The 12,448-nt window shown below is 39.0% G+C and overlaps 1 protein-coding gene across 20 annotated transcripts in view; it reads left to right on the top strand.

Moving 5' to 3' along the window:
* Sox6 (SRY-box transcription factor 6) overlaps positions 1-12,448 on the top strand; it is a 586,344-nt gene that overhangs the window by 472,206 nt on the left and 101,690 nt on the right. For 11 of the 20 annotated variants that reach the window (XM_076941314.1, XM_076941324.1, XM_076941331.1 and 8 more), the window contains 2 exons: positions 3,413-3,492; positions 4,914-5,036. In XM_076941314.1, coding sequence (XP_076797429.1) covers positions 3,413-3,492; positions 4,914-5,036 — 203 coding nt within the window. The remainder of the gene's footprint in view (positions 1-3,412; positions 3,493-4,913; positions 5,037-12,448) is intronic. The other 9 variants (XM_076941377.1, XM_076941365.1, XM_076941359.1 and 6 more) reach the window with 1 other exon arrangement.

The following is a 12,448-nucleotide window of genomic DNA, read 5'->3' as shown; positions in this document are numbered from 1 at the left end:
GGTGTGTAAAAGCAACACAACCAAGTCTAGATTAGAAACTTTTGAATAGTGACAAGAACAGTCATAGCTCATGAAAGTATGCTCCATATGTTTGTCAACTTCTAATGATCCCACCATAATAGTTTGTAAAGTTAAGGATGTGTAAAATATTGCTCTTCTATGTTGGAGGGTGGAAAGTGTGACAGAGACTGTATTCCCATCTTGATATATTTACTGAAGAAGCTGAGTCTTCCTAGTTCTGATTTTCTTTTTTACTCTTCCCAAGTCTCAAAACGACTTTTACAGTGTATTAATATCTACAATTAACAATCTGAAGATCTATGAATCTCCCAATCTCTTGCCTTTCTAAGGAATGAAAATAGATGGACTGAATTTTACTCATGAGATTTTGACTGTGTTTTTCTGATTTTTAAATCTTTTTAGAAAGTAAGATTTATATATGAAATGTACCCACTTGGAATATTCTGCGAGGTGTCCGGTGTGGTCTAGGTTATTGGAATAAGTTATCCTCTTGTGATTAATTAAGAGCATGAAGATTTGACCATTATCTGAATGTCTCTGGAAATTTAAGAATTTATTCTCTTCCCCCATCTCTCTTTCATTTGGGATTCTTGGTGGAGAGAGGATGCCAGAGGAACATTGCCTGTTCTGATTAATGAAGCCAGTGTCAGCCACATTTACATGGGTCTCAGTTCTGTTTTGTGTTTGCTCTGCAATGATAGCTAGACCATCAGAAGATGGGCTTATAGGATGGCCCTTGCTTCCCTGATTGGTGTTTAGGGACTGACTGCTTAGACTTGAGGTAAAAAGGGCCAGATTACAGTCATGCCTAAAGCGAACCTGTTTCAACAGGCTGCCTCTTCCTTTGTACAAATTTAAAAAGAATGGTCCTCATGCAAACATTTCACATCCAGAGACAAATTTGAAAAAAATTGCTGCAACATGTTGGCTGATTCCCTGCCAAGTCAGCCACTGCAAACTTTTCTTGATCAACTGTTACTAAAGAAAAATAGAGTGGGAAGAAGGAAATGTGTAACTTTGTTATCACAAACTAGACTCACAGTGACCTAAAATCACGCTCCCTGGTACATGTTTTTTCTTCTAAGGCTAACACCCTCATCCCCCTCTCCAGTCTTTCTGCTCCCCTCCCTCTTCTAACCATCCTCAGTGATATACTCCATTGCTTTAATGTATTCATTTTGACTTTTAGTACTGATACAATGATGGGTTCTGGAGAAATAGCTTTCTGAAGATCTATTCAGATATGCAGATTCAAACCCGCAGAAAGGTTAAAAATATTTTGAAAATATGCTTGTCAACAGTGGAAAGAAAGCTGTTTGTAGCCAGCAGGTGAGCTGGAGAGTACTACAGGGTGTGGTAGAGACAGTCATAAATTAGCTGGCAAGCCAGAAACCATGTAAAAAGCCGACTATTTCACGGCACGGTGGCATGACAGCTATGGAAAAGGAGTGCCCTGGGGAATTCTTTCAGAGTTTGATTTTTTAAAATATGTTTGACATGAAAAATGTTTTAGTACAAATAAAGCCACTGGTATTAAACTTCCAGGGAGGGGGTTGTGGTATGGAGTTGCATGAATAATGCATGACATTTAAAGAAAGAACAGCTTTAAAATGTTTGGGGAGGAGGTCTGTGCTGATGGGTGGAATGGTTATTTTTTTCCCTCTATTTTTGAAACATCATTAATTCAGTATCATTTGTGGGTTTTTAAAAAAGCTGATAAGATATCCACCCAAAAATTACCATTTGACTTAGATCAAGATATTTTTTCTTCAGATAATTTAGTTTAAATATCAAGATCAGTAGACTTATTTAAGCATAAAGTGATAGTCATTTACTATAAAAATAATTTTGCCTAGTTATCTTTTTAAAAAGGCTCCTAGAGTAGGGCAGACGAAAATCAGCCTCATGGAAGGGGAAAAACAAGATCAGATATTTTGAATGTTGCTCCATAGGAGACCGGCACAATATGGCTTTAGCAAGTGCATTGTAGCGGCACTCCGTTTGCAATCAGAAGCCAATTGTTACTGGACTGTGTACAGGCACACACTGTGCTCAATGGTCTGATGAGGTATTATGGATATGATGCAAAGAAACCGTGCAGATCAGAAGCTAACAATTTGTTAAAAGTGAAAGCAACTTAACATTTACATTGGGCCAGCTGAGTAGCACTTTACACGGCAAGCAGGGATGAGCTGTAAGAAGCTAGGGTACTAGGCACGCTGTGGGTATTAGCATCTATGCAGACAGGAAACAGGAGGTTCTCCTGTTTTCTATTTGACAACCCCAGTGCTTGGAACTCTTCCTGCAATGTCTCTTCATTATTACATTCAGTGTTCAGTGTAGAAAAGTTCATGCAAAACAGCATGATTATTATAAATGTCAAAAATGTGTGGGGGAGCAGCCTATTAAAATATAGCCTAGAGATAGTACATAACACTGACTTTAAATAAGTAGCTGGAGCCAGCATGCTACTACATTAAATCACTGATATTGTGTGATTCACCCACAAATACTAATTTTTAGTTCACTCACCACCATTCCAATATGTTCTTCATCCCTTCTTTTTGGCTCTATGGGTATCTGGCCATGGCCTGTGTTCTCAGGTCACAGGTGGTGTTTTAACACAGGTAGATGTTGATTTGGGTTTGAAGCACCTTACTGTATAGCATAAAGAGTACTCCCAGCTTTTCAGTGCAGGCAGCCCATGCAGAATGTGAAGTTACTTAACTATCATCACCAGAAATGCTTCAGTCAGCGCCTTGTGTGTGCGACTGGGAACCAGGCTCTACTACTAAGTACCAGAGATTAAACCAAAAGACACAGATTTCCCCTGTCAGTAAGATACCAACATTTCAGAGTACCAACAAGTAAGATTGACCATATTTTTTTCTTATCTATTTTTTTTTTATTTTCTATAAAATAAAATTTAGCATTATGGCTTGTCATTAGTAAATATCTTTGTTTGCTTGTTTATTTTTTGACTCCAATTCTTCATTTTACTTACCAATTCCAAACTGTCTGTTTCTCTAAGTGAAAAGCCTCGTTCCACAGTGTGCCAAGCATCAGCCTGGCTTTATTTTATTTTATTTTTTATACTCTTAAAAAAATGATGTATTACAAGGTTTGTAGTGGAGCGAACATGCTTGAATTGCACATTTAATTTTTTTCAACATCACATTCATGTTTTGCCAGTTTGCCTACCAGCTATCTGTTAACAAAAAGTTCCAAGGCGGCAGTGCAAGCCTGTGCCCAACTAAGCCTTTTGTTTCTGCAGATGTTTGGGCTTAGGGCAATGTTGTAAAGCTCAGGCGATCCAAGGACCATGTTTATACTTGTCTGCTGCGATTCCCTGAGCATTGTCTAAACCTGTACGCATTGTTCTTTCCGACAGGTGATAACTACCCCGTACAGTTCATTCCGTCAACAATGGCAGCTGCTGCTGCTTCTGGACTCAGCCCTTTACAGCTTCAGGTAAGTGCCAGGAGGAAAAAAGAATGTGGGAGAAGGGCCAGTGCTTGAGTGGAAACCTGCAATCCAGCTGTATTCTAAATAATGGCCTAAATGTTAAATAATTTTTTAACCATAGCCTAGAGAATTAACACCTTCTGTGCTTAGCGTGCTGAAAATAGAAGAGAAAAGTGCCAGTTCCAGCCATTTTTAAAGGAAATCCAAAGTCACAGTTTGGTTCCGTGGTTCTATGTGCTCTCTTTTAACAAGTTAACAGCTTCACATTGTTTAAAGCTAGCTGTTGTTTGAATGTGTTAGCTTTTTCCTTATCCACATTTCTAATGGGTTTCCACTAGATGAAGATATACAGACAGGCCTTTTTCCCATCAGTGTTAGACCAGAGACAATGCTGAGCCTTTTCCTCCTTGCAGCTCAGGGAATAAGGAGCCATTATTCTTGGTTACTTTGATTCTTTAGCAAAATATAAACACACTGCTCCTGAGTCTGTAGTGTGACCTTTTTCTTGCCAGGGTTAAAGGTCTAGGCATGGTGCCCAACTTAGTTCTGGATCAGTGTTTCTTGTTTATCAAGCTAATCATGGTTGGAGGCTGACTGAAGAATTATTTGCACTGTATGTTCCTCACAGTAAAATGAAGTATTTAGAATAGCTCTGTGTGGCCTTTGCATACCTCTAACATCCTCGTTAGAGCCAAGAATTGACTTTGAATATGAATAGATTGTAGTGGTAAAAACAAAATGAGTCAAAATTTTAGCATTAGAATACTTAGAAATACATGATAAGTTGTTTCCATAGAGTTCAAAATTATTTAAAGACAGTTTTTTAAAATCTGAGCTTTCTTTTTAAACCTTGAGATAGACAGTAATTTTATGTTGCTATTGCCTGTGAGATTTGAACATAAAGGGTGTACCACTATCGCACCAAAAGAAAACAATGCTGATACATACACCCTCCTCACTCCAACACTTTAAATATTTTCCATTGGGTCAAAAAGAAAAGAATTTTTTGATACACTCAAGAAGTTTTTGTCATAGCCTCTTCTGGTCAGCATGAAGCTGTCCCCACTAGAGGCACCAGGGACAGGGACATCTTGTCAGCAGATGGCCAGCTACTTCTCCTTCACAGACATTTGTCTTTCACACTTCCAACCCTGGGCTCCAAGCAGCAGAGGAAGATCTAAAAGAAACCCTCCCGTTGGTGACCCTACTTTGGCTGTCTTCATCCTGCTGTGGTGCTGTACTCTGGTGCTTTCTGGTTTTAGAGGCAGGAGTCCTCTGACCAGCTTCTGTAAAATGGAGAGTCTGGGTCTAGGACTGCTTGTCATTTGATGTGGTCTATACCCTGGATTGAATTTCATGTTATTTCATGAGTTCTGACAGTATGTTTTGTCTTTTTTTTTTTTTTTTCTGAATATGCCATTAAACAGAAGGGTCATGTCTCCCACCCACAAATTAACCCAAGGCTAAAGGGCATAAGTGACCGTTTTGGCAGGAATTTGGACCCCTATGAACATGGTGGTGGCCATTCTTACAACCACAAACAGATTGAGGTATGAATGCTTCTGTTGGTGCTTCTTTGGGTGGGGGACTGAATGGTTCCAGCATATTCTAGATCTTTTGAAAAGTGGCAAACAGCATGAGTGCTAAAGCCAATCTCCTCCTAACCCTAAGGCTGTAAGCTAGGTTCTATTCTGCCTTTTTCTTGCGAGGAGCTTCAAAGTTGGCTTTCCATACTCTTACCCGTTCTCATGTATAATGTCTTATGTTTAACAAATACTTAAACTTTAAAGATCATATCCATTGGACCACATACTTCCCTGGAACCTTGATCAACTCTAATTCTCATCATAGAGTTCTACAGCTAAGGGAGAGAAAGGTCCTGAGAGCCCACCACAATTGTTAAATACTCTGGGCCTTGGGGTGACTACTCACTCACAGCTGCTGACTCTACCTGAGCCAGGGTTTCTAACTTAGTTTTCGTAGGCCGAAGTCTGGTGTCTGGGCATGGCTAAGCCAACCAACAAGTTTCTCAGGTGTCCTTCAAGTATTTAACCACCCATAAAACCTTTTTCAGTGTTGTGGGAAATCATGCTCCTTCTGCATGTATTGATCCCTTTAAAACATGAAGACCTTCTCTGCAATGGGAACATGGCCCTACTCTCTGTGGTGTCTGATCTGACAGCATCTCTCTCTTGTATCAATAATTAGTGTCCCTCTCTGGTTCTTTCAGATTTGGGGTGGGGAATGTAATGTAGCTACTGAGGTTTTTTTTAAAAAGATTAATTTTCTAGGTAAGACTAAGTACCAAACTTTATATTCTAACCCAGATAGGAAACTCTACCCATTATACTCCTCTAAAAAAACTCTAATTGTATCTATATTTAGCCCTTTGGTCCTATTAATGTAGACAGATCAGTTGCCCATGACCTTTGGGCTTGATTTCTGCTGCTTTTGAGTCCACTACTTGGAAATGATGGTAGATGCTGAGGTGATCATGCCTAAGGAGGAGAACAAGATAAAAGGCTACCTTGAAACAGCCAGAGGAAGAGCTGCAGTGTCCTCTGTTACATCCCTGCTCTTTGATGGAAGTAAGAGACTCTGACATGACTATACACAGATTGGCACACTATGCTGCCTTCTGCATAGCCAGGAAACCTTTCTTTCAAAGGCCTTTCTCTTGGCTGTAGAAATGCTGCCATGGTCCTGGGCAGTGTGAAAATCAGTTCTTTCCAGAAAGGGCTAAAGAAGAGTATATAGAGATAGGAGGCATCCTTTCTGTATGATATATGATGGTAGGTAGCAAGCTGACCCACTCAGAACACCCAGCCCAAGGAGCTGTGAAGTGCCTAGAATACTGGGGAAGTGGATGACTTCCATACAAGCTCTTTGCCTTGGTTTTTTTTGTAGGGATATTGTTTTCTGTCCTTTCCTCCTCCCTTCAGCTAGGATCCACCAGGTCCATTATTTTACCTCATGCTTCTTCTTGATCTCTTCCCTCACAAGCACACATGCCTGCTGTATCAGATCTGGCTCCTGGAAACCATAGTGTTATAGCTTCCCAGAGTCACAGAGGTGCTGCCATAGAAGCTAGGCCAATACCACATGTCTGTTGCTCTAATTGGGCCAACCACATCCTATGCAAGAACTTTTACAGCTTTGTAGTTTAAGTATATCTGGTCTGAGAGTATCCTGGGTTTTTATTTGTACTATATTCTCTTGCCTACATTTAAATTTTTATTTATTTATTTAATTAAAATTTTCATTATAAAGAAATATCTTCATTGTAATGAACTCACAGATAAAAACATCACATAGCTGGTTTAAGGAATCCATTTCCAAACTCCCCAAATCTCAGTGAACTTCTGTACAGTTATATTGGCCATTGGAGCTTTGGTTAGGATTTTATACTTACTGTTGACCACATTTTTATGCATGCATCTACTTCAAAAAGAAGGAAAAAAAAAAGTCAAAACTAGAAAACAACTAGCTTTATATCTTCTTCCACAGCTCACTGTCCTTTTGACCTGCAGCCTGTCTTTCCTTGTTAGCTAATGTTACCCTCCCTTGATTGCCTTTCTAAATGTTACACTTCATCCACATTTACAATTGTCTACAAGTAGAAGAGTATACATCATAAGATAGATCCACATCCACAGGAGGACATGTGGTTCTTTCCATTAAAAAAAGTATTTTTCTGCATGTCAACAAACCTTTGATGTTGGTTACACTTGTATGAAAGGCAGGTTTTCCAGATTTTGTGGTCTGAGCATGGTATATTAACTGGGGCATCTTTAAACAACACAATAGACACCTGTATCTAAACTGCTGGACAGTAACATTTAGAACAATATTAGGATATTTAGAGAGAAAACTTTGTGATAACTTCTTTACTGCAATTAAATCATCACCTTTGTAAGCTGGGGCTTTCTTCATCCCTTTGGCAAAGTAATATGTCATGTTTCTGTCAATAATTGGGATCATGATAAGCTGTGACAGTGCCAGGATTTCTTTACAAGGAGAGCATCCTGGGAGGAGCACTCTACAGCATACTGATGGTTAACCATCATCATACTCAGGGCTTTGCCTTTTCTACCTGTTGATTTCCCTTCAGAAGTTGGCATTTCTATGGTCACGTCTGCAACCCTAGCAACACTAGTCACACCCTAAAGTCTGAAAATTTGCATCAAGGAGAGAAAAGGTATTAAAAATGGAATGACCCTTCTGCCATTAGCATATTCTAATTTTGTCTTTAAATTAAGGAAGACAGGGAAAGCTGTTCTGATCTAAGGCCTGGTTGTCTCTGCCTCAGGGACATGATATCAGCAGAGTGGAGGCCAAAGGTGCTATTTTTAGTTAAACAGTTCAGCAGATAGAGGGACGAATACTCATATATCTGAAGGCTGAGGGGCTTGAACCATTAATTTTGATAATATATTTAACCCTGGGAACAATCAGAAACTGTAACTCTAAGGTTACAATGCTTTTGACCTTTCCAGAACAGAGGGCACTTTCCACAGTAAACAATATATTATATTGCTACTTACTCTGGGGCGCTCACCGTATACATTTCTGGACCATTTGCCATTTGCTTTCTGTAGCTATGTTAGCACTGGTCCTTAAGTAAGTCAGAAAGAACATTCAGGAAAGGGGACCAGAATAATGAGGCAGTCATGTAAATATGGCCTTTAAATAGATATGATGTTAGATTCTGTCTGGAGATATACTGTCTCAAAACCTGAGTTTTGGATTTCTTTTCTATTTAAAAGTATTTTCAGTATATGATTCACTTTACCTGATTACTGTCAATGATAGATCCCAGGGTAATTTTGCTTTGTTTTGTTTTTAATTGGGAGCAATGCTGCCTCATAGTTGTAGCTTATATTAAACACAATCTGGTACCATATGCAAAGTGATACACCTGCCTCATGCCTTCTTATTAAATGATGCATGCTTCACTTCAGCAAATCCAGCAGTTAAATACCACACAGCTTAAGAATTTCTAATTAAAATATCTCTACATGTCAGCATATTGGTAATGTATTATTTTAATCCATTTATTTTGTTTATGAAACAGTGACATATGTTTAGATTGTGAAATATATGATCCTTAAAAATCATTTTATTGAAGAAAATTAATTCCTACAGAACTGTGTGGTGATGTGTTCACTCACCCAGTCAGCCGCTGGCAGTGCAGCCAGTCTCAGTGTGGAGTCGGCTTCACAATTCCGTCCATGTGCAGTCTTGAAGGTAGCCTCGTGTTTTTTTTTTTTTTCCATTTCTTTTTTTCTTCCTTATAAATTCAAACCTGCCCCTCTATATACACTGCGGAACACTTCTGCTACCCCTTTAAAAATACAATAAATGGTGGAAGTGGGTATTATATAAATGATTCTGAAAGAGAAGTCAAAATTAAAACCAGCTAGCTACCTTTTCAAAGTTAGACAGTAATTTGTTTGTCAGTGGGGAGATGTTTGGGTCAGCCCTGAGATAAAGTGACTGTCAGCAGTTATTCCTCCAAGACAAGTAATTTCCCTCAATGCATTGCTGACAGATTGCTCACTTCTCTGGATCACCAGAGGAAGCAAACTTAATATTGTCACAGGCAGAGTTTCTGTCTTCATTAGCCCCTGAGAAGGATTTTCAAGCATTCAAAGCCACCAAGCTTTAGTTGGGACATATTTTAACAGACTGGTTCTTATAGTGGTACCATGGGTAGTAGCCTAAATGAAGGAATTGGGGGTGAAAATTTTTAAAAAATTCAATAGAATTAAATTTTCATGTTTGTTGGTTACTGTGTTTTGCTTAGAGGAAAAGTCTTGCCAAGTTTACAAAGATGGAGGAACATATTAAAGGTTTTTTGCTAAAATTAAAAGGAACATATCTTAAAAAAAAAATATTGTCCAATTTAGTCCTTCATGTGGAAAGAGAAACCATTCCTGTTTGTGTGGGAGAGATTCCCTGCTCTTTTAGCTCCGTCTTCATACGTTGTGTTTAGGGGCTCTCTGGCTGCTGGGACCCTGTCTTCTTCGTGGCAATTACAAATAAACATGCCTCATGTTAGAGATGTGGGTGCTGGTGCAGGCTGGCTTCGCTGGGTGGCATTGGGAGTCAATAGAGTTGATCAGAGACGCAGAGCACTGCCACTGAAGAGAAGAAGGAATTTGTTGTTCTAAACTTGTCTTGGTACCAATCAAAGGGCTGCATTTTGAGGAGAAATGTTTGCCTTTTACTAATCAGTCTTCACATACCCACCCCTCAGCTTCTCTTCTTGCCATTCGTTCAAGAAGTACAAGGCTTGTGAGGACCGCACAGCTGGATCCCATGTGCCCTGGACTCATGGGATGCGGCCTGAGCTCTGCGGCCTGAGCTCTGCTTCCGGCCGTCGCTTACTTGCTGTTTGCTGAGCACTATTTCCAAAATATTTCCTTTTGTCAGCCTTTTCACAGTGAGAAAAGCAATATATATATATATATATATATATATATATATATATATATATATGTATGTATATATTCAGTGTTGTCATGAATAGTATATGGGATCATAAATTATTTTTCCCCAAATGCTGGCAACTAAATGAGATCATTCCAACATCACCAAGCTCCTCAGAGTCATCTGACAGGACTGTCAGGCATTGAACTTCGATTTAAGCATTCTTTTCCATTCTCTCTCTCTCTCTCTCTCTCTCTCTCTCTCTCTCTCTCTCTCTCTCTTCCCCTTTCTTTCTTTCTCAATGTAAAATCCCCAACATTACTTGGCATTGAATTTAATAAAATGAGCAAGAGTGAATTTTGTTTTGGTGGCCATCACATCTAACGTTCTTTAACACTCTTCTTACGACATTTGGTCTCATGCTCTGTCTGTATGGAGTATGTAAGTCTTCACTTGCAGATGCCACTTTAAGAAAATGTGCATGTTTTTGAGGAACCTTGACAGAAGCTAAAGGAAAACTAAGCAAGTTAAAGGGAGATACAGAAGCATTCTCTAGTCCTTGGACATCTGACTGGTTATTATAGTTGCCAAAGTCAAAATTTGTACTAATTGACCATCCGTGTATAATCAAACAAAGGGTGAGGGGATTTCCGTTAAGATGATTGATTTTTCACTTAGTTTTAAAGCAGTGCCATGAAGTTGAACGGGTTGGCTCTTCTCCATATGCCCAGTTTCCTTTGGTTTGTTGTTTGGTTCTTGGAGCATTAGACTATTCCCTCAGAGACATAGTTCTGTAGAAGCCAGTATGCTGGAAGAACAAAACTTCTACTAATGTGAAGAGCCCCACATCCCCACCAAGAGTCATTCACCTCCAACCCTACCTGTTACTCACTCCACAGTCAAGAATCTCCCACTATGCAAAAATGGTCAGCTCTTACTATTTGTGAGTTCTACAATCTATGAATCCAACCATCCATGGGAAGAAAAGTATCTTGAAAACTGTACATCTCTACTGAATGTGCACAGGTTATTTTTGTCATGACTCCCTAAATAATACAGTTTAGCAAGTGTTTGCACAGCATTTGCCTTGCATTAGGCATTATACAAGAGCTGGAGATGAGCTGAAAGACATGGAAAGATATGTAGAGGTCATGTGTTTTCTATAAGGGTTTTATATTCTCTCTTGAGTAACCAGAGATTTAGGCATCAAGGAGGGGTGAGACAAATCCCTCACTAACACCGAGGGACAGTTGTCCTTGCATGTAAGTAAGTAGACAGTAGTGACAGCTCCTTCCGTAAGAACACTGCAATCATTGTCTCTCCACATAAACTTCGTAGCATTTTGGATTGGTATTGTCTGCATATGTGTATACTGGAGTTAGAGCAGGAGCTGACTGAGAATGCATTAGAAATGTTGAAAGAGAAAAATATTCCTGTGTCAGAAGAAACTTTCATCCAGTTTTCAATGACAGGATGAGTGAGTAGAGCCAACAGTTGGGACATGTATATCGGGAAAAGATATCATGAACTAATTTGATCTGTCAGGTAACATTTAAGACTGATCAAGACTAAACCATTCTTAGTGATAGTTAAGTAAAAGAGACATAACCCAACTCCACTACAAAACTTCTTCCCACGAGGGATGGCATGTATTGGTTAGCCTCACAGATCTACCTTTCTGCTTTACTCTTGGGAGAGTGCATATGGTCTGCAGGTTTGTAAGAGTCTACCCAGTTGTCAGTACAGGGAAGCTTTGCAATGTTTCACCCTTTATATAATTGTTTGAAGCCATCTCAATTTATTTTGGCTATTCTAGAATTTAAGGCTTGTGATAATGAGTTATAATTTTTCACATATTATATATTTAGAGAGGTAGATATAATTTAGATGTTACTAACAAAGGACTCGTTTCTCAGTTGTAAACATCTACTCTGTGCTGAATGATACACATATTTAAAAAAACCACAGTATGTTCTAGTCTTTATAATTAGTGATAGTAGCAGATATTAACATCAAAATTTTGAGAGGAATAAACACTCACTTATCCCAGTTTTATAAACAGACACAATTCCTTTTTATCAATAAACAGTTAATGCAGAATTTGCACTCTTGTTTGCCAAACGAAGAAGAATAAAAGCTGAATAGAACTGAATACATTTCCCATGGCCTGCATCTTCCTGATCTGTTGCTGAGGCAAATACTTAAGTTAGAATTCTCAAGTTCTGGCAGGCTGTGTGAGAGTCCATTTATTGTCCTGTTCCTTTTACACTAGTGACCATACCTGGGACCAACACTTGACATTGTGATGAGACTTAACCTAGACCTTCTCTTTGGTACCTTGACAGTATTTCCTCCGGAGGTATTAACTTTGAGCAGTATGAAGGAATGCAGAAGTAAAAGACATGTATGAAGAACAACTACTTAAGACACATCCTTTGTTTAACTGGCTCACCTCCTACAAAGGACAGTGTATTATGCTAGAATCCAGTTCAAGACAGAACTATTATCTAGAAAGTCTACTTTTGGGTTA

The sequence above is a fragment of the Arvicanthis niloticus genome, chromosome 1 (assembly GCF_011762505.2).
Source record: "Arvicanthis niloticus isolate mArvNil1 chromosome 1, mArvNil1.pat.X, whole genome shotgun sequence".
NCBI lineage: Eukaryota > Metazoa > Chordata > Mammalia > Rodentia > Muridae > Arvicanthis > Arvicanthis niloticus.
This window is presented reverse-complemented; position numbering and strand designations above follow the sequence as displayed.